Source organism: Parasteatoda tepidariorum, chromosome 4 (assembly GCF_982258835.1).
Source record: "Parasteatoda tepidariorum strain Cologne lab strain chromosome 4, Ptep-v5.0, whole genome shotgun sequence".
Lineage (NCBI taxonomy): Eukaryota > Metazoa > Arthropoda > Arachnida > Araneae > Theridiidae > Parasteatoda > Parasteatoda tepidariorum.
The window spans coordinates 105,748,986-105,773,967 of NC_141758.1; the positions used below are offsets into that span (position 1 = coordinate 105,748,986).

The 24,982-nt window shown below is 27.6% G+C and overlaps 1 protein-coding gene across 1 annotated transcript; it reads left to right on the plus strand.

Annotated features, from left to right (window-relative positions):
* The first annotated feature begins 843 nt into the window (after positions 1-843).
* On the plus strand, positions 844-24,655 carry LOC147812522 (coatomer subunit gamma-1-like). The gene is made up of 6 exons (XM_087161878.1): positions 844-921; positions 6,470-6,649; positions 9,290-9,419; positions 12,023-12,085; positions 24,392-24,440; positions 24,578-24,655. The coding sequence occupies exons 2-5, from the start codon at positions 6,647-6,649 to the stop codon at positions 24,394-24,396; spliced, it is 201 nt and encodes a 66-aa protein (XP_087018004.1). The 5' UTR covers positions 844-921; positions 6,470-6,646; the 3' UTR covers positions 24,397-24,440; positions 24,578-24,655.
* Positions 24,656-24,982: the final 327 nt, after the last annotated feature.

A 24,982-nucleotide genomic window follows, 5' to 3' on the forward strand; every position in this document is an offset into this window, starting at 1 on the left:
CACGTATTATTCAAAAGCATGCTTTCCACATTGTTCCATTCAACGTTTTCACAATTCATTTAAAAGCGTCAATCCTTTTGCATGTTTGATGAAATTCTTGCGGGTCTGCACGTACGATTACTGAACTGGATTTGGTGAGATTCTTGCACTCTCATGTGGAACTCTGCTGCAATTTGCATGATATTCTCAATTTCAGGTTTCATTTTCCACCCTCTGAAATCGAAACCGAAAAATCTCTCGATTTTTTTATGATGGATAATGAAATCAAGAAAAGCGTTCTTTGTCAGTAACTAGTTATTTTATCATGATCATGAAAAGTCTTTGATAACTAGTTTGCATTTTGTAAATATTTTTAGTGCTTGAAAAAAGATTTCTAGTGTTTACAAAGTATTTAAAAAGTGTTTATTTTTGGTGAAAGATTTGGCTACCAACCTTGATCTAATAAACAAGAGAACAAATCACACATAGAAAACTGGAAATTTACACAAAAAGAAAATTTATACAAACATGTCAGTCATCTTGTCTTTACCTATTAAATAGTAAATCGCATGCATGCATTGTGAGGGAAAGAAAAAGCAATACTTAAGTTTAATGATTTTTAATTCATTTTTATTGTTCAGTGTATATCTTATAGAAATAAGTAATCTCAAGTCTTATAAAAACGCAGTAAAAACTTATGCCACCTCTTCTATGCTACTCACATGTTTCTTTTGCACCATGCACATATTCGTTATTTTAATTAAAAGTATTGTGAAAATATTGATAAATTTTTATTTCATTTTGTGAATTGAAATGCTTAATAAAACTTTGCTTATGCTTTTTGTTATCTTTTCAATTTACGCAGGACAATTCGTGGCCCTTAATTTTTGGACAGGGATGTTAGGGTGTAAATGCTGTCTAATGTGGAGTAACATAATTCTGGTAAGAAATTTTTTCTCTTGTTTCATAAATTAAGATGTCCACGTAACTTTTATTTATCAATCATGGTTCTAAAAATATTTTAGTTTTGTTCTACTTGCAATGGAAATATTTTTTTATGGTTTTTTAAAAGATTTTGATGCCATTAGTCAACTTTTGATACGTGTTTCTTTTACTAGCTTTCTTTTCTTCTCAAAACAGTTAACTGCAACACAAACATTTTCTCTGAAACTACTGCTCCAATTAACTTTAATTTTGTTGAACACATTTTTTTTATATTTAATGAAAAATTTCTGGAGTGATATAACCTATAGAAAATTGCTGAAGATAATTGAATTAATATTTTGAAAAACACCCTCGCGTGCGCGTTAAATTATTGAAAAGCGTATACTAATTACTAAAAAACAGCGATCATTAATCTAATGAGGGATCTTAAGTGTAAAAATCTTAGAATCTGACTCTTTATTTTAATTTTTAAAATCAACTGAAATAAAATTTGCTGTAAAAAAAAATCAATCAAGTTTAACCATTTGACTCAGATAGAACATCGGTTTCCCTTTTATACATTTTTTTCTGACAATCTAATTACAAGTAAAAATATATTTTGGTATTTTTTTAATTATAACATCAGTCTAATGGTTACTAAAAACATCTCTTACTTTATCGGAATTATATTTATGCTAAAAAATACAATCTAAAAAAGTAGTTCAAAAATTTTTATCCTTGATATTCAAAAATTTATTAAAAATTGATTTTAAAATTATATTTCAATGATGAATAACTGTTTCTCTTCGATCTAAATAACTGCGAAGAAAGGAAAATTTTAAAAATTGTTTGGACATGAGCCATCCGGCATTTCATGCTGTATTTTATAACCATAAATTGTTAAAATGCTAAATATGATATTTTCACTCATTTTGATCTAAATTAATACAAAATTTTATGAAAAATGTGTTTAATAAAAATTCTGCGTCATTGCTAAATTTTAAAGAAAGTAGTAATATGAAACACGAAAGTAAGAAATAATTTATTTTTTATACTTAAACAATACAGATTTTTATTTTGTTACTAAACATTTAGTAGAATTATGATAGAAATTAGAATGTAAAATAAGTGTATAAAGCATTTCCAATGAGCAAAAAAATTTTACTTTTCAAAACTGATTTTTTTTTAAATTTTAGCAATTATTTTGCGTGTACAAATAACAAAATTTAAATATTTTTCACCGATGACTTTTTTAATTTTCATCAATTCTTCGATGCATAATCTGAAGTTGAAAATGGTTAAATGATTTTAAGATCTTTATCAATGAATAATGAACGTTATTTACTTTCAGCAATGTTTATTACGAATTAGCAATAGGTCACACATATACATAAACTGAAATTATTAATAATGATTTTATAATAAACGCTAAAAAAATTAGCACCCCAGACACTAAATATAATTATGACCAAAAACAAGTTCAGCTGATTTCTGACCATGAAATTGAACAGGAAATTGGACTTAGCTTTCAAAAATTAGCCTATCGTAGGAAATAATTAATGAAACTTTTTGTTACCTACCCCCACCTATAAAAAGTTAGGTATTAAAAAAATATTAACTCAACTAAAAGGCCTGGATAGCTTTGCTGGTAGGGCACTGGACCCATATCTAAGTGGTCTAGAGTTCGGTCTCCACGGACCGAAGACTCCCCGTGTAGTAAATGGTGACTGATGCCCGTTAAATCTGTTGAGTCTCCAAGTCCTCCATGTTTCCATAGCAAATCAATACCTCTGGGGTTACTGATCCAGGAGTTTCCTTGTCTTCTGGATTGATTCAAAATTTCAAGGCTACGGAGATGAACATTAGTAGTCGTAAGCCCTAAAACTGGGTCGACTGTTCCTCGATAGTTATAAAATAAAATAACTCAATTAAAGAGAGCGGCGAAAACAGTTTCTTAATAAATTTTTTTAGTTAACTAAAAATCCAAGACTTTTCAAGAGAAATTTCAAATTTAACAACGCAGAGTTAGCGCATAACAGTAAGGAAACGAAGGAAATAAAAATAAAAATATGACCACCGAAGCCGACGTCTTCAGGGGGTACCGGCCCCGGTAGCCATAAAACAGAACCATTTCTAATTGAGGGAAAAGCAAATGCCTAAATTCTCAACTCCCTCAATACTCCGATGGTTTTGTATAGAAGTCCAGTATAAAACATGAAATACAAATAACCAATTTAGAAAAGAAACTCAAACAAAATCATCAGAAAATAAAAACTCACTTAACCAGGTCAAACATCGATTTCACAAGCAAGCCGAATGAAAAGGAAACACTAAAAACTAATGTTTTATGGCTACCGGGGCCGGTACCCCCTGAAGACGTCGGCTTCAGTGGTCTTTTTATTATTTTATTTCCTTTATTGCTACTTTTTTTGAAATATCTACTGCTTTCCAGCGCGTTTTTTTTTCAAAAAAGTTTTATCTATTTAGTATTAAAAAAATTTTGTTTTCTTTTAGTATCCCATAACAGTGACCCTATACTTAGCATCAAAAACTTTCATTTCAAAAACGTTAGTTTTTGTAAAAATAAAAAAATAAAAAGTAAAAAAATATTTTAAAAAAAATATTGCTCCAAAATCTTTGGTTAGCCGCCTCGCCAATAAAAAGTAATGGCCAAAACGCTACTCAAGCATCAGTTTTACTTTGGCCCCAGTTTTTCAGTACATTTGAGAAAACGTAAAAAGTGGCTTCGCAACTATTTTTCTTTTTATTGCTATTGCTATAAACGCTAAAATAGAATTTTCGAAAATTGATAAAAACAAAATTTATTTTTGAAAATATTTCGTTGCAATATGTACCGTATCATGCGAAGATGCCAAATATAACTCAACTTTGATTTTTTTTTCTTTTGCACTTCAGAATTGGGCTAAAATTTGCTTCAATAAGAACATGCACCGAGGTTTGGTTTAACATTGGGATGTCTGGATTTTTAAGTATTGGTCCTAGAAGGACTTCCATTATTGGAACAAGATTCCTTTCTATCTAGGACCAATATTAAAAAGTATAAACACTCCAATATTTAACCAACATTATAAGCCTATAAGGGACCTAGATAGAAATGCTTGAACACTTCAATCTCAGTCCAATATCGGAAGCTATTCTAAGCAGGGTATCTGCGCACCTGGAAAGTCTTGAAAATCATGGATTTCAGTATTGAACAAAATTTGTCCTGAAATGTCATGATTTTAACTATTTTTTAAAAAAAAATAATAATGGATTTAGGTTGCCGAAAAGTCTAATTTTTAAAAGGGAATTTACAGCCCTCCCCCTCCAATTTCACGAAGTCCCGAACCGTTAAAATTTGCAACAAAATCCCCATTCATAGTTATATTTTATTAAAATATAAAATGTTTTTATCCTGTTCTTTAAAAAATATGGTGTTCTTTCAAAAAATGAAAGAAAAAACATCATTTCTAGAGCGAATTATCTTTTAAATTTGTGTGATTTCAAAATTTTTGTTATTTTTTATTTAATCAATTTAAAATTCTAGCTAAAACAATCTTTAGTGGTTGCTCTTTGTGGTATTCTCTCCATTCAGCTCTTTATTCAAATTAAGTAATCTTTTTAAAAAGGAGTAATCTCGATTTACTTTTTAAAAATTTTGAGAAATCTAAGATGAAAAATCATCTGCTGGAGGTTCTCTACTACTGGGTTCTGTAGAAAGTTTTCCTTAAACGTAATTAAATTTAATTATCATTTTAATTTATAATTTGTTAAACACGAAATCAAGAAGAAAAACTAATTTTATTTTAACCTGTGAAATAAACATTAAGAAATTAAACTAAATTTAATTAGGAATAATAAAAGATTGATTTAGCATATCTTTTAAGTTTGACTCATTTATTAGAAATATAAGTAATATAGTCTATTAAATGTAACAACAAAAAAAAATTTAAATTGGTTTTTACTTTACAAATAAAAATTGCACTAAAACATAAATAGAGGAACATTTTTTGAACCTGCAGTAACTGCTATTTTTATTCTCCAACCTAGTTTGTAGTTTGCACTGTCTCAGCTCATTGGTTTGGCAAACTGCTGCACTCATTGACTTCTGGAAAAATAGACAGCATCTATTCTTTGGCTCCATGGTCAACCTATCAAACAGTGTTTTGCTAGTGTGAGGGAGATTTGTCTTTAGTCTATTTACGAATTAAAAAGTACCAAAATAATGAGTGCCAGTAATAAGAGTAGATCATCATGGAATAAAGTGTTTAATAACTAACCATCACATTACTGTCTAACACAACATATGTTAGACATTGTTATTAAAGATTTAAATGTTGACAACATTAGTTCTTTTATAATGCAATTTTTTCTTTCTTCATTTTCCTGTGTTTTATGCATTTTGTTTCTTTTTCAAAGTTTTTAATGTAAATGCAACATTCACATACATAAATGCTTACTGGTCCTTAAAAATATATAAATATTAGGTGTATGAAAAACATAGAATTTTTTTTTTGTTTGTGTGGATGGGTGTTTATTGAAATTTAGTATAAATATGGCAACATTGAGTAGCAAAATGGAGCAATGAAGACATTTATTTACATGACACATAATTTGAAGAAGAAAAGAAATATTCAAGAATTCGTTTAATTTATGAGCATGGTAGCCAGGTTAAGATATTCCATGTACATTGAAGCATAATAATATTTATAACTTTAACATAAAATTACTTTTATAAACTTTTTGAAATGAAAAAAAAACTTTGAAAAACCTTATTTAATAATTGTATACTTTGTTCTCACTGCCCCATATCTCTTGTGAAGCATAACGATATTTTCGAATTTTATTATTACCATACCTGCCAATTGTTTGCTTTACTCCTGTATTTTACGACTATCACCTGTCAACCCATATATTCTAAAATTTCTCTGTATTTTTTCAAGAAAGTTATTTAAAGAAAAATTTACCCAATAAAATAACCGCTGATGACAAAAATACTTCTCTTATTCTTCAACAGATAGTGCTATTGCTAGCACTGCAGTACGTTGAGTGTTAATAGTTTAAGTATTCCTTGTAGTTAGGCTAATTGTTGGACGTTTTCGTGGTTTTCACCGCCATCTACTGCAAAGACGGGTTAGTTCCTTCAAAAAGTTCTCCACGAAGGCAAATTTTGCCCTGTTCTTGATTGATCCAAGAGTTCCCTTGTCTTCAAGATTGGGTTCAAAATGACAAGGATACAGAGTTGAACATTAGAAGCCGTAGACCTAAAATTGGATTGGCTGTTTAACAACGGTTATAAGATAATTTATAAATAATGGTTTAAAAAATCATCTTTAGATTAAGATTTATATACATATTATTTTGCTAAATGTAAGTTCTTATATTATTTTCAATTTTGAATCTCTCTTTTTGACTTACATGATTATGCATGATGCATCAAAACTTTACTCGTAGCCTGATAAATGTCGATAGTAAAATCTCTGTTATTTTATTTGTTCAGTGTTGTCAGGTATGTATTACATTCATATGATTCATTGTTTTGAAAGTATATGCATTTATTTTGCAGCTGCTGTCAGTTCCTTGGCTTAGTTTGGCTCTCACTGTGATGAGCTTTTCCCACATATTTTAGTACTTCTGCAGAGGAGTCTTCTTGATTGTGATGATGAAGTGAGAGACAGAGCAACCTACTATTTTAATATCTTAAATCAGAAGCAAAAAGGAATTTACTTCCAGATCATATTGAATGGTACATCTCTTTCTGTTTATTAAATTTATAAATAAAGCTTTGAAATTTATATTTACAATAGTTTAGTGAAAGTAGGTATGAAGTGATATTTTAAGAAAAGCTTAATTTTTTAGTGTAAAATCAACTATTGCAGATATGGTTTCCAAATAGAAAATACATACAGTTTCCTAATTATCCAGGGTTTCCACTTCACAGGAGAAATACAGGAAATTTTGATTTTTTTTCTCTATAATTTTGGAAAATACAGGGAAGTTAGTTTCGTTTCGTCTCTGAAAAAATGGTGACCACTCAATGCATAATCTATGATACTCCAACTATACTTAACTGTTTCAATTACCATAGAATTATTTAAATATGTTCATCTGTTCCTTTTTTTTCTCAAAGTTTTTCCGGCAATTAAAACTAGCGTAGTTAGACTAATGTAGCTCACACAAGACCACAGTAATTGCGTTTCCTTTAAATATATTGTCTATAATGCACATGGTGCGTTGAAACAGATTAACTTGAATGCCCGCAGATGGCGCTCGAACTGAACGAACATTAATGTTTTTTTCTTTTCTGTTTTAGTTTGATTTCTATGAAGGATAATCGTTTTTATGTTATGTCCGTCCTTGCATTAAATTTGTTTAATTATTAGGATTCGTTTTCTTTTGAAAACAAGCGACGCAGTAGCGAAGTCTGGTAAAAAGATAAAACCAGGTAAGAGAGAAAATTAGAATTATTTCTACTGTACCTTTTCCATGCGTAGCGTTTTTTAAAAGTTCTTAATGGTGCTTATTTACGATTTTCGTTTTTTTAAAAGCAATTAAAACTGCTTTTTTCATGAGGTAATTTTAAAAAGTGCTTAACTTTCCCTTCTCGAGGATTTTTTTTTCCTTTACCATGTTGCTTTTCGCTGCGTATTATGTAAAAGCGTGGTTTTCACATTGTTCTATTCAACGTTTTCACAATTCATTCAGCCACAATTCGTTTCGGCATGCTATTTGTCCGTAGCGTCTTTTTATGGTGGCTAATATAATCAAGAAAAGAGTTCTTTGTCTGAAACTAGTTATTATGATCATGTAAAGTCTTTGAAAATTCATTTGCATATAGTGCTTAAAAATATTTTTTGAGTGCTTAAAAAAAGTACTTTAAAGATGCTTATTTTTTGTTGGGAGATTTGGCTACGCATCCTGCAATATGCACAGGGAATTTTTTTTCTTAGATTTGAGTGGAAACCCTGGTAAAGTTTTGAAATTTTTATTAACAATAGTTTAGAGAAAAAAGATTTGAATATACAGTGTTATATTTTGAAAAAGCATTATTTTTTTAGTTTAAAGACGGTTTCCGAAAATGGTCTCTAATGTGAACAGTTACCTACTTATGCTTTATATTGTTTCAAGCTGATGTTACTAAATTCACGTAAATGCTGCTTGTCTTTTTTTTCCACTTATACATGAAGTACACATCTGTACAGTTTTTATTAAAAAGAAATTAATCTTAAATACAAAAGTATGGTTGAAAGCAATAGATAGGGTAAAAGTTAACTGTCGGTTCTGCCCTGTTAAATAGGTCACATTAAGGTTTCAGTTCATTTAAACTAACAATGTGTGGATTTGTAGTTTAATGGTTAGGCTATCCTCTTTCAACAGTTGTGTGTGTGGGGGGGGGGAGTCAATTTTCAGATGGGCATTTGATTTTTATCTCTAGATTTCTGTTCTGAGATCCATTTGGTATATTTTATTCAGTTTATATAATATTTTAATTTAAATTATTTAAAAATAAATTTAAAATTCCAAAAGCAAAAATACTAAGTATTTAATTTGTCAAAATATATGGATTATTTTTCTTTTAAATTGTCGTTTAAAATTTTTTGATAAAATAACTGAATTTTTTTCAATTTTATAATAAATAATTTAAACTTTTATTAAATTTAATTATGAAAATGTAGACAAAAGTATGTTGGACTAGTTTTAAAAAAAAAGGGAAGCTATTTATTACATAACTAGAAAATCATTCTATTAAAAATGCAAAATTTATTTCGAATGCATTCTGATTATTTGAAATTCAATGGATTATAGTTAAGTAATAAATAGTCCCTTTTATCTTTTTTAAACAAGCGTGATAATATAGTTTTGTTTAGATTTTCATAATTAAGTTTAATGAGAACTTAAATTTATTATAAATTTAAAAAAATCTAGTTATTAAAACATATTTATTACAACTTTTTTAAAAAAATATAATCCTTAGGTTTTCAATTAAAAATATTGAACATCGATTCATTTTTTTTGTTCTTATAAATTTTAAGTTTTTAAAAAAAATATTTAAATTCAAAAATAACTTATAAATTGAATAAAATATTATAAAAAAATATGCACTTGCGAAATGATAGTTGATAAATTCTTTCTCCTCAGCTGGGATACAAACCCCCGACCTCTCTTGTATAACTTGAACAGACTAGCATTTACACTACAAACCATAATGAGCTGGAAAGTTTGTTAGTTTAAGATTAACTGAAACTATGATGAGGCATATTTTAACCTAGGGGCAGAGCTGGCAGCTAATTTTTACCCTGTCTAAGGTTTTCAACTATGCTCTTTAAATGTTCCACATGATTAGAATAGCTCCCTTTCATTTCTCATCAACGCATTTTTTTTTAAGGTATGTCAATTTCTATCGTTGGTTTGGAAAAAACTTTGCATCAATACACATTTAGAACCTTCAGAATTGCCCTTCGATATCAAAAGTGTGCCCGTGGCTACTCAACCTTTGATAGAAGATAAGAAAGCTGGTAAATTTCTTTTAAATGGAATTTAAGTGTATTTATTATGTGTATGCAGGGTATCTGAGCACCTGGAAAGTCATGAGAAATCATGGAAACTCATGAAGTTCGTTATTGAACAAAATTTGTCATGAAATGTCATGATTTTATCTATTTCTTTAAAGAAAATCATGTAAAGTCATGGTTTTTGGTCACCAAAAAAATCTAATTTTTGAAATGGAATTTACCCCCACCCTTCTCCAATTTTACGGTGTTGTGAATATCTGAATTTGTAACAAAATCCCTACGAAAAGTCATATTTTATTAAATTATAAAATGTTTTCATCATGTTTTTGAAAATTATGGCATTTGAAAAAAAAAAAAAAAACAGATGATTGTGCTCCGGAAAAATCCATATTTTCGGATTTTTCGGTAAACGCGATCTGGAAGTTTACGGAAATCCAAGGTTCAAAATTCAAAAATTTCAAGAAATTGTTGATCACATTTATGCATAAAAAATTATGTTTTATTTAGAAATATTAGAACTCGAATTTATACTTGGCATCACTTTCATTTGTAAGTATTCTTTCTGGTAGAATAATAAATGTGATTATAGATGAAAGTAAACTTACACATAATTATACATTTAAATTATGCTGCATATAATTTATTTAGAATTTCATGTTTTGAAAATAACAATGATTTAAATGTATAATACGTTAATTTTTTGAAATATGTAATTAATGATTTAATTAGAGAAATTTTCAGGATTTTTGAGTTGGGCTCACAATCACCCCTTAAAAAATGAAAGAAAAAACATAATTTCTTGAGTGAATTATCTTTTTAACTTCTGTGATTACAGAATTCTTGTTATTACTACATTTTTTATGTTATCAATTCAAAATTCTAACTGAAGCAAGCCAGTCATTGACGATTTTTTTTTTATTCCGAGATGAGAGCAGAAAAATTATGAGTCTTTTCTTTCCGATGAACAAGAAAAGTATCTTTAGAATATAATTCTGCAGAAAAAAAAAAGAAAAAAAATATTTGCTTTTTATATTTTTTTCAGCTATTTTATTGTTTCAACTCTTTCAATTATCTGTTTTATTAAATTTGAAATCTGTAAATATGAAGATGCAGAGAGCATAACAGTTTTGGCTATACCTACAATTTCAAATACCGTAAACCGGGGCGAGTCTACCCATTTTTTCAGTTTGTCAACTTTCAAGTGGTCAAACTTTTGTAAATATTAAAGAAAAAAGGCTTTTAATAGGTGTTTCGGAATCGCTATTTATCCCTCTTTAAAGCTGTGAAATCGATTTTAGAAAATATTAACAGTTACGCTGTTACTGTATATTTTTATAGAACTGATGACAAATCTCTCGTATGGGGCGAGTCTACCCATTCTACTAAAATGAATGTTAACATTGTAAATAATCAAATTTTACTATTAAACTGTTATTTTAGTTACTATATAGGATATTTATGAAGTAAAATTCATAACTTTATTATATATTCCATTTTTTTATTCATAAAATAACACAAATTGAGTATTTGATCGATTATCACATTTTGATCACAGTTTTGTTTTTATAATCATTAACATTATAAAATAACATTTTTTCTGATTACTGTTGATAAAAATAAATTAAAATTAATATAAATTTACAATTAAATAATTAATAAATAATAATAATTAAAGATTATTAACAAAATCGGAATTCAGGTGGCATTTTTTTGTAATATTTAAATCCATTTGTTTTGTGAATATAATTTCGAACCATCTGTAATAATAAATAATAATTTATTTAACTTGCATTAAATAAAAAAAGTTAATTTTATAATATAAAAATTGAAAAAATAGGTAAAATAAGCATATTTTATATTTACATTTATATTTAACCTATAAATTTTCTTATTATTGATAAATTTATCAATGCAAAATTTAAATAATATACTCAAATTCATTTAAAATGACTTAATTTTAATATAAACAAAGTTCTAAATTATATTATTATGCTTTATTAAAACTAAATACGAATGGGTAGACTCGCCCCGCGAATTCTGGCTTTTTATTTACAACAGCAAAACTTACATTCTTTTTGTTTCTTTTCATATAAAATTAATGTAATCTTAGTCTTAGATAAGTTTATCACTTAACCAAAGTGAAAATAGTAATAATAATAATATACCAACGGAGCACCAACTAAACGTTTGCTGATTTTCAATACAAATCTCTCAAAAGACGTTTGAACAGGTCGGTTAAAAAGACACCAAGTAAATAAAAACGGATCAAACTACTACAGCGCCATCTTCCTTAGAGTCTGAACTAAGTCCTCTGTCGGTAAAAAAAATTTTTTTTGCAATTTAAAATAGTGAAAATTAAATAAAACTAAAATGGGTAGACTCGCCCCTGGATGGGTAGACTCGCCCCGGTTTACGGTAATGTTATTGTAATGCTTTTTTAAATTTATTGCTGCGTTTTTTTTTCCGGAGAAAATAGTAACTTGGTTAAGTCATGATAAACTCTTCCAATTAGTCATGGACAGCCATGAATTTGAAAGTCTAAAATGTTGCAGATATCCTGTGTATGTAAGTATGATTATTTGATATTGTTGATTTGTTATTTTCAGATGTTCCCATCATTGGGAAGTCCAAAGATAAAGTTGCTGCTTCACGTCAAGATAGATTTGCAGGTGAGGTATTTATCCTTTTCTTTATTTAGTTTAACACTATTTTTTAGGTCTTGTTCCAAAAGCCGCAGTGCCTTAAATTTTATACTGCATGTGAAACATTCTCCGGTTAATCCGACATTTGTGCCCTTCTCCTTTATTGAATTATTATTTCCACTGCAAGTGATGCTGAAAAAGTTATTTAATTTGTTTTTAAATAACAATTAATAATTCTGCATACAGCTTGATGTTTATTTTGGCAGCCTACTGCTTCGTAGGAAATAGCTGTCTAGTTTGTTTTCCAGATAAAAATTGTGTTTTTCTAGAGCGTCTGGAGTGCATGGTTTCTAAGCTCAATTTAAAGCATATGCCAGTGCACCGGTGTAGCAGCTATCATCTTTGATACATCGGAGCTCTGATTAAGCGGCCAACATGAAAAGACGCACGCCATGTAGCGTTATAAGGGTTTAACTTTTATTTTTTCTGTTTTTATTGTACTTTTTAACGGAACATTTCAGGTAACCAATTGATTTATTATGATTTTGTTTAATGTATATTGATATATAAACCTGTCATAATGGGTATATATGTTATGGACAACTTAAAACTTGAGTGTGTAATAATATCGTAATAAAAAATGAGATTTTTGAAATCTCATTGAAAAGTTGTAATAACTGCTTAAGAGTCATTAAGATTTACGATAAAATCAGAAAAAACTCGTGACGAAGCTATTATTTAAAATCTCGTGGAAAAGCGTAGAAATAACTATTTGAAAAAAAGTCCGTCATTTTAACGATAAAGTTTACAAAGAAAGTGTAGTGAAATAAGATTATTTGAATGCGTTATTCAACTTCAGGATTAATAATATTATCACATTAAAAATTTCAAGATTTTTAAAACTTTGCGAAAATACGTTGTTATAACTGCCGAATAATCCAGAGATATTCGATGAAATCGACAGAAGTAAATCGCGTCAAAAAATGATTAATCAAATATGCGATAGATAACTGACTAGACAAAAAATCGTATTAAACGTTTCGGGATTTTAAAAAATGTAACGACATAGGTAGAGTTGTAACTGACGAAAGAAGGATCGAAACAAACGTCACTTGGATTTACGATGTAAAAAAATTTTTTTTTAAAAAGCTAGTTTAGAAATGATTACTAAAATTTAAAGTTCGTGTATCGTACTATCGTGTTAAAAATATTGGGTTTCTTTTAGCCGCGCAGAATTCCATACAATGACCACACAAAAGAGATCTAGAAATAAAATAGATTTACTATAGAATCTGTCAAAATTGAGCACGTCAAAAAATGATAACTCAAAAAGAGCAATATAAAATTTTCAATATTTTTTTAAAAACATTTTGGAAGAAATTTTTTTTTTGCATACCTGCCATGTCTCCTGTATTTCATTACTGTTTCCTGTATACCCGTATATTCTCAAATTTCTCCTTATTTGTTGAAGAAATTTTTTTTTGAAAAATTGGCGATAAAATATCGGCTGGTGGAAAAATACTAATCTCATTCCTCAACAGATAGTGCTACTTCCAGTACTGCAGTATGTTGAGTGTTAATATTTTAAGTAGTTATAACTAATGGTTTAAAAAATCTTCTTTAGTATAATATTTATATACATATTTTTTACTTTACTAAATGTAAGTGTTTATATTCAGGGTTCTGTTTAGAAGAAATTTGGGTCCTTTAACGGACCCTTCACAAAATATTTTAACTTAAAAACGGACCCTTCACAAAATGATTTTTCTTTTAATCGGACCCTTCACAAAATGATTTTTCTTTTAATCGGACCCTTCACAAATTTGTTTATCTTCATTATTATTTTGTTAATCGAATAAACCCTTTACTGGGCAGAAAACAAGAAAGATGGATGTAAACGAATTAAGTTTTGTCTTCGACAGACGATTCTTCCATTATTCGTCCGAAATTAATATTCTGCGTTCAGCAGTATAGGCTAAATACCAAATATTTGTATGTTGCATCTCTAATTTAGAAGCAGCAATTGTTTATTTTTTAAAATTTAACTTTTTTAATTATAATTTTACAGTGTTGAGCATAATCTTGTACGTCTTTACAATTTAAAAACTCCTTGAAAATTTTTTTTTTTGCAATAACGGACCCTATTTGCACAAAGTCATAAAAGCGGACCCTGCTTGAAAGAATGTGAGTAATTTTTTCACAATTTCACGAAAAACGGACCTTTCACGAAATGTCTGGACAGACCCCTGTTTATATTGTAAAATAAATTGTTCCTGCGTCTAATTATGCAGTGATTTCTGTCACAAAAAAAATTTTTTTTCTTGTTTTTTAACTCAAAAATTATCTCAAATATTTATTTGTCCCCTTTGTCACAATTTTTCTTTTAATTTTTTTTATTCATTGCGTAAAAAACCTTTTAACTTAATAACTGGTTTCAACAATAAAGTTTATTATTACAATCATTTTATGTTATATATTTGAAAAAAGAGTTTTCAAATTTTAAAGTTTCTCATATAACAGAGAGGACAAAACTTAATGTTCCCTCAATTACACAAAATTGAGAGGTTGACCATTAAAAATTAACTCTCGGAATGTAAACAAGTGCTAATGAATCCTGATTCAACTAGTTTAAACCAGTTCCTCCACTATTAAAGCCCACTTTTTATACAAAGCTGTGCCATTTTTATTTGTTAGTGTGTTTAGTTTACAGTTAAAAAATTTTTAAGTGAGTAATCAATAGGGAAAAACAGCCGCGGAAAGAATCAGAGAATATGGAACTAGATTTTCAGTTTCCAAGAAATACAAATCCAGTGTAAAATAAAATTGTTCAGAATTTCATTATTCAAAATTAAGTAGAATTCTAACTGACATGAAACTTATAAATAGATTATTGCAAATAAAACATGTAAGAGAAAAAAAGACGTTCAGAAATCCATATTACTGTTCAAATACTCTATAATCCAGATACGCAAAGGTTTCGTGAACTCGAAAAATGTTAATCTCTTTTTTTAATGTTACTCAATCTTCTGGAGAATACAAAATGCTGCATATTACAGAAAACAAATTATGGCAATCAACGCTAATAAAAAAATTGTAACTGTAAAGCGAGAAAAAAATAGAATAGTTGTCCCCAAATATCAAGTAAATTAAATGAATTTACTAAACAGAGGGGAAATAGTAAAAAGAATATACAAATACCTTACGTAATTTGCATCTATATTTATTAATTATTTTGGAACAAATTATCAGCATTTGATGTTAGCTTACATAATATACTAAAAAAACGCTATAAAAAATACTAAAGTCTACATTTATAAGAAAATTGAAATGGCAAAATAAAAAACAAAGCAAGAAATAGAAAAAAATATATATCATAATTACCACTAACTGCGAAATAATAAAGATAGCGAGGAATAAAACAAAAACAATATATATACAGGTATAAAAACGATACTAACAGTGTTTTGGACAGTTATGAATAAAGCAAAAGAGAAAGAGGAAAATAGATCGTTTTGAATTCAAAAGCAAAATTTTATTTCTCCATATTATCTAGGAAAAAATGGAGATAAGAAAATAAAATCATCAAAAATGCTCTTAAAAAATAACGCGTCGTAATAAAAACATCGTCGATAGAAATAAAAAATTTCGCAAAAAGAATAACAGGAAAAAAAACAGTTCTAAAAATCTCAGTTTTCCATATTACTACAATTTTGGGAAAAACTAGCCATAAAAGAAAAAAAATTATAGCAGAAACAGTTAGAAAAAATCCGCTTCATTATATAAACAGAGATAATTAAAAAATTATAAAAAAAGAAAAAATTGAAAAAAATAATTCTTAAATTCTTAAAACAAAACTAAAAGGCGCAAATTTTTGAAAAAAGTGATGATAGAAAAAGTTTATCAAAAATAGACCTAAAAAATGCGCCTGAATAAAGTCGCCCGTTAAAAACAATAATTAAGAACATATATGGCAACGTTACTTTTAAAAAGTAACGAGTAAAAGTACAAGTATTTTTAAAAAAAGTAACGAGTAAAAAGTAAAAAGTTCTTATTTTAAGAAGTAACGAGTAAAAAGTACAAGTAAAAGTATAAGTACTAAACAAAAAAAGTAACGATTCAAAAGTACATTTCTAGGAAATCGAAAATTCAAAGTAACCTAAAATTTTATTGAATAATATTCTTATGTTCTTCAATGTTTTTGCAAAATTGGTTTTATTTATTTAATTATTTTTAATTTTGAAAGTTATGGACATTAATTTACTTTCAAATTCGGCGGAATGTTATTATATAATTTTATGATATAATCGTATAATATAATTTTAAAATCAAATATAATTTTAATATCAAACTTGTTATGGATTTGCACTAAAAAGAAATTTTATCTATTGATTTTAATTTTTGTTTATTATTTTTATTTATTTAAATTACCATTGATTTAAAATTGTTTTACTCTATAGAAACGCGTTTTAAAAGCACAAAAATAAACAAAGCAAACATGGGGTTTCAGATAGCTTTGTGATCTTCGAGCTGGTAAAAAATAATTGAATGTGCAGTATAAGTTGAAACAGAACAGTTTACAGTTTTATTTGTAAGAATGGCTAATGCTGAAGTCATGCGAGAAAATCATTTTCAGAACATTTCTGCCAAACGGAATGATTAAAATTTGTAAACGAATTTTAGTATCAGCGGCTAAATTAATACCTTCGAGTTTTCAAGAGTTAAAATAGTAAAATAGTTTTCAGTAGCACAAATAGTTCCGAAGTTCTTAGAGATTTGACTGGGCGTTGTTTGACAAGGTCGGGCATAAACATAATTTTAGGAAAAAATGTACTAGGTAAAAATGTGTTTAGTAAAAAATGTATTAAGACAAAAATGTATTATTAGTGAGATCAAAAAGAAAATTGAAAAACGTAATAACAAAATCCAACAATTTTTATTTAAAATGTATTAAACAAATGCATAAAACTCGAAAATGAATGAAAATAACTTCTTAATTAATATTTTTATTCATTTTGCAAAATAATTGCATTTTGACAGCATTTTTTTAAAAATTTTTTTTAGAAAGCTTACCGAGTTTTAGAAAAAAGTAACGATTTCATTCGACATTTCCGTTACAAATACTTGTACTTTTTCCCAAAAAAAGTAACGAAAGTGCAAGTAAAAGTACTAAATTTAAAAAGTAACGAAGTACAAGTAAAAGTACGTACTTTTTACTTGTACCGGCGGTACAAGTAACGAAAGTAAAAGTACTGCCATATATGATTAAGAATTCGAATAGAAAAATTGTTTTTAATTCTGAAAAAAAAAAAAACTTTATCACTGAAAATCACAGTTTTTCGTATTGCCGCAAGTGGAGAGGATTAAAAAAAAAAGTTTTCTTCATCATTAAAATCTTATTTAGTAATCTTGTGACGTTTACGAATGAGAGAATAGGTGGGAGAACGGGATTTCCTGGTTGGTAGAGCATTGGTTGAGACTTCCCGTGTAGTGACTGGTGCACGTTAAATCTGTAGGGTCACAAAATCCTCCATGTTTCCATAACAAATCATACTTCTGCTGAAATAGATCGTTATCAGGTTTAGGTCAAAATTATGATCTGTGTATGTATGAATGGGTTCATCCTTTAAACGGGCAGTGACGTGTGTCTGAAGTCGCCTTCTTGCCGTAGATGGAGTCCCTGAAAAACAAAAAGCTCACCCTCTGCTTCAAAATTCGCTTGGTTTCACCCAGCATGCTTGCTGGTATAGACAAGTGGCATTAGAAACAACAATATGTGGATGTAAGTTTTGGTAGCATCTTTCAGGCGTAATACTAGATTGATGGGATTATGATTAATGGGATTATGAAAATTTTCGTTCGGAAGACAGTTGTTCGATGGGCTAATTTGTGGAGGTGAAATTGAAACTTTTTGTTTCTAGGTAAAAATTAAGATAAACTTTGCTTCGCTTGCTTTTGGTTGGTTCTTTTAAATTGCTATAATGGGCAAACATTTGAGTGCGAAATTTAGGATTGTAGTTTCTAAATAAAAAAATTTGTTTCAATCAAAACTAATTTTGTGGGTGGGCAAACAAAACTTTACGTTGGTCATCTAATTTTCTTGAAAGGACAAATGCTTGGGAGTTTAAGTTTATAATTGTTGTTTATCGATCAGGAATCACAGCTTAGAGTGTTTTGACCATACCTTTTGTAATTGAAGAGTTTTTCAAAATTTAAACATTAGTCTCTATGCCAGAGATTCTCAACCACTGTGCCGCGGCACTTTTGTGTGCCGCCAAATATTAGAAATGATACAGTAAAAATTATAATGTTTTTTTTTATTATGAGTAAAGTTTAAATTAAAGAAAAGTGCACACACACACACACAGATATATATATATATATATATATATATATATATATATATATATATATATATATATATATATATATATATATATATATATATATATATATATATGTGTGTGTGTGTGTGTGTGTAATACCGGTGTATCCACACCGATATTTTTTAGTTAATTAAGAGTCAAAACAGCTTGATTAACGAGTCCAGTTTCGGCGTAATCTTTTATTTTACTAAACGATGGTGAAATAGCAGTTTCAATCCTCTCCAGCCGGAGCAAAAGTCATTGTTTCTCTGTTTTATACGATAATTAAACTGTGTGAAGAGGTCAGTCATATTGCCTTCCTTGTGTATTCTTACGCCTCATCAAATTATTTATTACTCATAGAAAATCGTTTAATCCTTCCTTATATGGAAGTGAGAAATCTTAAAATAACTTCTCTTTTGAAATATAAATCTAATTATTATTCATTGGTATGTTTTCAACCTTGAAGTCCCAAAATAGAATTTCTACACTTATCCTTTACCAAAGATATTTTATGAAAACGAAAGAGTTTTAATGCTTTTATTAATACAATAGTATTTATAATTTTTGTATTATATATATATATATATATATATATATAACTAACTAACTCAGTGGCGCGACAGCCCATTAAGAGGGCCAAGGCCGACTGTGCCCATCTCAGTTTTCTTGACCTTGGGCTCTGGGGTGCAGGAGCATATGTTCCGGTCAGGTGGTCAGCCGAACGCGGAACCCCCAGTGTTAGTTCCCAAGCATGCTTGGTACTCATTTTATCGACCCACTGAAGGGATGAAAGGCTGAGTCGGCCTTGCCCGGCCCAAGGATCGAACCAAGGACCTGTGGCACGGCAGCGCTAAGCGCTACCACTCAGCCACCGGGCGTCATATATATATATATATATATATATATATATATATATATATATATATATATATATATATATATATATATATATATATATATATATATATATATATATATATATATATATATATATATATATATATATATATATATATATATATATATATATATATATATATATATATATATATATATATATATATATATATATATATATATATATATATATATATATATATATATATATATATCAAAAAGAAGAATAAAACAAAGAAAAATTATAGACATATGAAAAAAAGGGGGTGGGAAATAATAAGTAAAAAAAATTACAAAGAACATTTTATTAAAAAAAAAAAAAAAAAGAAATGTTAATTAAAAAACCGGAAAAAAAGCCGGAAAAAAAGATATAATCACAATTTTAAAAAATGTTATAAGAGCTAATCATTAAAGTCAGCTATGCAATTAATAAACAAATTAACGAAAGATAACTAACTAAAATTAAGCTAATAATTAATAATTAGCAAAAAAGCTAGTTAACAAGAAATCACAAAATAATAACAGTTAATAATTATAGAAAACAAGCTAACAATTATTAAAAAAATAAATAACTGTTACTAACTAATGAAAAATTGGTCGAAAGAAATAACTAATCCCTTAATAAATGTGCTTTTGTAGTACATATTATTTTATTTCACATTCAAAATAATTATCACAAACCATTTAACACAGTGTAAAATAGGTAATTAAACAACTTTTAATCTAATTTTTATCATTGTGTGCCGTCAAATTTCGAAATCGTTAAAAGTGTGCCGCAACAAAAAAAAAGGTTGAGAATCACTGCTCTATACTATTAAATAGCTAAAATTTTCATAATTTTGTTGGATGAGATAATGTTACTTTTTGTTGCTTACGTGTGTTAACAAATTTGTACAATATGAGGAAATTTATAGGCAAAATTGTAGCTTTAGATTTTTATTGATCAGAAATCATATCGTTGGTCTATCGATCAGAAATCAGCTAAGGAGTATTTTGACCACACCTTTTTTGTTTTGCTAAATTTAAACTTAATTAAAATGTTTTTAAATTTATTTATTAATATTTTTTTCATCTAAAAATCATTTTGAAATAATAATAATTTCATATGAAATCTAATTCTTTCCCATTCATTTTACGAAATAGATTGTTTTTATGATGAGATTAAATTACGTCATAAAATTAATCGGTATTTTGTTATACAATAAATCATAGTTTTAGTAAAAATTGTAACTTCATGCTGCATGAAATTTCAGGTTTTTGCAAATATAATGAACACTTCTAAGCTTATTTTTTCTGACGAAAGGGGAGGAAGGTAATAAGCAATGCTTATGAAAGATACTAAATTTCCCTTCATTTTTATAAACTAACGACATCCTACAATGAACCAAGGTTGTACCCTTGCTTCCGGGCTGAACCATCAGGGTATTAAAACTATGTCTTACATATTACCTTTAAATGTACCAATTGTGCAATTTCCTTTTAATTTTTTTTTTTTTTTTACTAGTGACATATTAAAACTCGATTTGAATAACTGGAGCTGTGAGTAGTAATTAAGTATAAAACTATACTTTGTAAGAGTAAAAGATTGGTAATGTATAAAAGCTAACATGAGAGAAAAAAAATACTTAATAAATCAGATCTTAGAAATTCAGATATTATAGGTTCTTTGACAGTCACTTATCAAAACAAAAAAATTTCAACTTCCTTTAAAAAATAAATAATTTAAGTTCTTTTTTCAAATTGTTTACTAGTTTTGATATAAAGTTTTTTATAAAGTAAAGTGTTATTAACTAATTATCACACATTTAATTTCGTAGATAATTGTTCCTAATTATAAAGCTATATATTTTTAACAAAAAGAGTGCAAGAGGTTGTTTTTCAAAAAAAGATGTATTCGAATACAGAAATTGATCTTAATCGGTTTTCGAAAAAGAAAAAAAGACCGTATTCCGAAATATTTAAAACAATTGAAGTTTCTAAGACGTTCTAGTTTTTTAAATTACTTTTAGACCATATTAAAAAAATAAAAAAATTTTAGTTTGAACTTTAAATACTGGAAATAAAAATTGCAATTTTTACTTCTTTTCAAAATAACGTGGTTCAAGAAATATTTAGCTACTTTTCATAATAATTAAGTGGCCACAATAAAGTCTTTTCAATGTGATACTAAATTCCTAAACTCAGCAAATTTTGTTAATTTTACCATTAAAAAATTTTAATGGTAAAATTAACAAAAGTTTATTTCGCTGACATAGTTCTAACGTTTTCAGGGTGGCCACCCACCTTGAAAACCTGGAATTATCAGGGAATTATTTTTATGCTGTAAAAGTCAGGAAAATTAGGATAAAAACCTGGAAAAATCAGGAAATTTTAAAGAAATGTCGGAATTTTTTTCCTCATTTGAATTACTCTATCATGTTTCATGTATCCACTTTATTCAGACTGAAATTTATCTTCAAACAGTTGAAATATCATGAACTTAGTAATACTTTGCTTGCATTAAAATTCTTTCCATAATTACCCTGCTAAACTAGAATGCTATATGAAACTCTCCCATGTTACTAAACAATTGGCGGAATCTTTGATCTATTCGGAGATAATGGGACTAAGCAGTTTAGGAATTGTAATAGAAGTGAAAGAAGGTTTCAGAATATGTTTGCTCGGTAGGCGTAATTCATTTACTGTTCAAGTTTGTTCCAATGCTTTGGGGATATTTTTTTTTCTTTTAACAAAATGTTTTAGTGCTTTTAAGTTTCCAATAAATAATTGGTTATAATTTAATAATAGATTTTATCTTGCACTCTTTTTCTGAAATCTTTTGCCTTCTCATTCAATGAATTATTTTTTCTCGACAAAGCCAACCAATCACTCATTTTCTTGAATCGCTAACAGCAGAATCGTTACAATTGTTGCATTTATGCTAATTTTCTGAATTTCATTTTAACCTTTTATAGCATGTTTTATTGAAAAGAAAAAGGTTCTTTTATGAACCAACTAGATGTTAACATTAAATGTTTTATTTGATAACTATTTGATTTTTGGTTCAAAATTCGAATTGTGTATTAATCACAATGTCGAAAGTTCGTGAATGTTTTGCTCACATTTCACAGATATTTCCGAAACTGTTTCTCCATTTACCCTAAAAAGCTGGCAAAAACCAAGGAATGTATGAAAATCGCGTTAAATGATGAACTTAGAACAGAAACTTTTATTAATTATATTTGTTTGTTAGAAAGAAGGAAAACGAAACCTTGTAATTTTGTTCTGCACTGTACAGGTTTCAAGTTGGGCAACCAGATGACCAAAATTTTAAAATTAATATTAAGTGAATAAGATATCATTTCCAAGGTAAAAAACTGAAGATTTAGAAATAATGAGTTTATCTTAGTATCAGTTTTCATTAAGTTACAGACTATTAAATGAAGGGCAACATCATTTGAAATTTTTAACTGTGGTAAGTGAATCTCTGACAAAATGCAGTCTTTTTTTTAAAAAAATTCACACTAATAAAGGAAAATGGACGAAATAATAATTAAAATGAACTGCAATAAATCAGGTTATTAGCAGGCACAAATGTGTAGAAATATTTCGCACTTTGATTTACAAAAAAATTCTCATGTACTTATGATATTTTACATGCGATACCAAGATTCATAATTAATCATACTGTGCAACTAAGATTTAACAAAATTAATTTATTTTTCTATTTACAGCATGTTTTTGATAATAATAAGTATTTTTATTGTAAATTAATAATAAATTTTTTTTGCATCAGAAACCACTGCTTTTCTTTTTATTACATTTGTTAATTATTTATTTCTCCTTCTTATTTTTCTTTTTCTTTATAAAATGAAAATGAATAGAGACCACCCAAATATTCCTTTAGGTTAATTTACAATAATGTATTTCACCTCAGTAACCTAATAAAATTTGTTTAACTATGCTGTGCTTTAAGTTATCATATAAATAACTTAAAATTGATCAATGAAATTTATATATATATTTTTTTTTTCATTTTATTTTAATTTCATTTGTTTATTTATTCGAGGTATGCAACTCAGTTTTAATTTTTTGAGAAATAATTTAACTTTATTTAGAACATTTTGAATCAATCATTTTACTTAGAACTTGAAAAATGTATGTATTTAAAGAAAAAAATTCAGAACATTTTGTAGTTATTTATTAATTTTTTGAGTGAAGAAAAATTTTTTTAAAAGAAATGATAAATCTACTTGCATAGCAAACTACAAGAATAACACACATCCTTTTCAATTATTAGGTAATTGGGATAAAAATTGTTTGTAGTTATTGGGCCTGTAATTGGCAAATGAAACTGGAGAGAGAGTATTAAAAAAGGATAAAAATTTATTCTAGAATTCATATAAAAAACTTGGCTCATCTCTAATGCTACAACCCTGGGACATATCTTGCACACTTAAAATTAGAGATTTTTCAACTGACTTGTACAAGATGGAAAATTGTATAATAAAAATTGATCCATCCATTCCAACAGGAAATAAAAGGCAATTTAAAATTTTTTGGGGTCACTGTATTTGCTATTTAGTACATTTTGAGCAAAAACTACAAAACTAACACTTTAAAACATTTTTTATTCACTAAAAGTAATATATTCTACAAGGTAAACATATTATTTTCTTCACATCTATTCAAGATGATATATTTAAAAAAAATAACATTTTAAATAAAATACTTTATTATATTGACACTTTTCTTGTACTCACCTGAACTTTATGAGAAAAGAAAACTCACTGACCTGGAAGTTTTAAGATTCTTACTGGAAAACCTGGAAAAATCAGGGAAATTTTAAACCTGATTTGAGTGGCCACCCTAATAAAATTTTTAGCACATTATCAAAAAGTTCAAGTTCTGGTTTTACTTATTTCAAAATAATTTAACAAAAAAACTTCATTTATTTTTTAAATATATTTCGATAAATTTTATACTTTGCACTATATGCCAAAAACTGAGTTGGTATTTTTAAAACATTATTTTTTTAAAAACACAGTTCTATCCTATTTTTTTAAATGCGTATGTTTTTTTCCCTTAACAGGTTGATGCTATGAAAAAAACAGAAAGAGGAACAAGAAATGGAATTAGAGGTTTGTTGCTAAAAATTTAAACTGATTTTGTCAAATGTTTAGTCTTTTAAAGATTAATTAAATGATATTATTTCAATATATTGATAATAAATTTAAAGTATGTTATTGTTTGAACAATTAAATTTATGCTTATTTAGATACAAAAAAAGGAACTGAATGAAAAGCGGGTAGAATTGAATTAGTTAAGGAAAGAAAAGTCCCAAATGGACTCCAAAATTTTCTATTCAAACCGTTACAGAGTGGGACACTGCTAACTTATTGATTCCAATGCATATGATGTCCGTGAATCTTAAAATTTCTAGCTTCATGGTATATTTAAAACAAACATTTTCATCATGTTTTATTTTTTAAAATACTATTGAAAAAAATATGTTGATTTTTTTAAAAAAAATTTTCATGTTTTTTCTGGTTATGAGTATTGTTTTTCAAAAGAAAACTTTAATATGTAAGAAAAATATTATGAAAGAAATGAATATCTATTAATGTCCATCAATTAATGTCCATCTTCACTACTGGTGTATAAATAGAGGCCCTGATTTTTG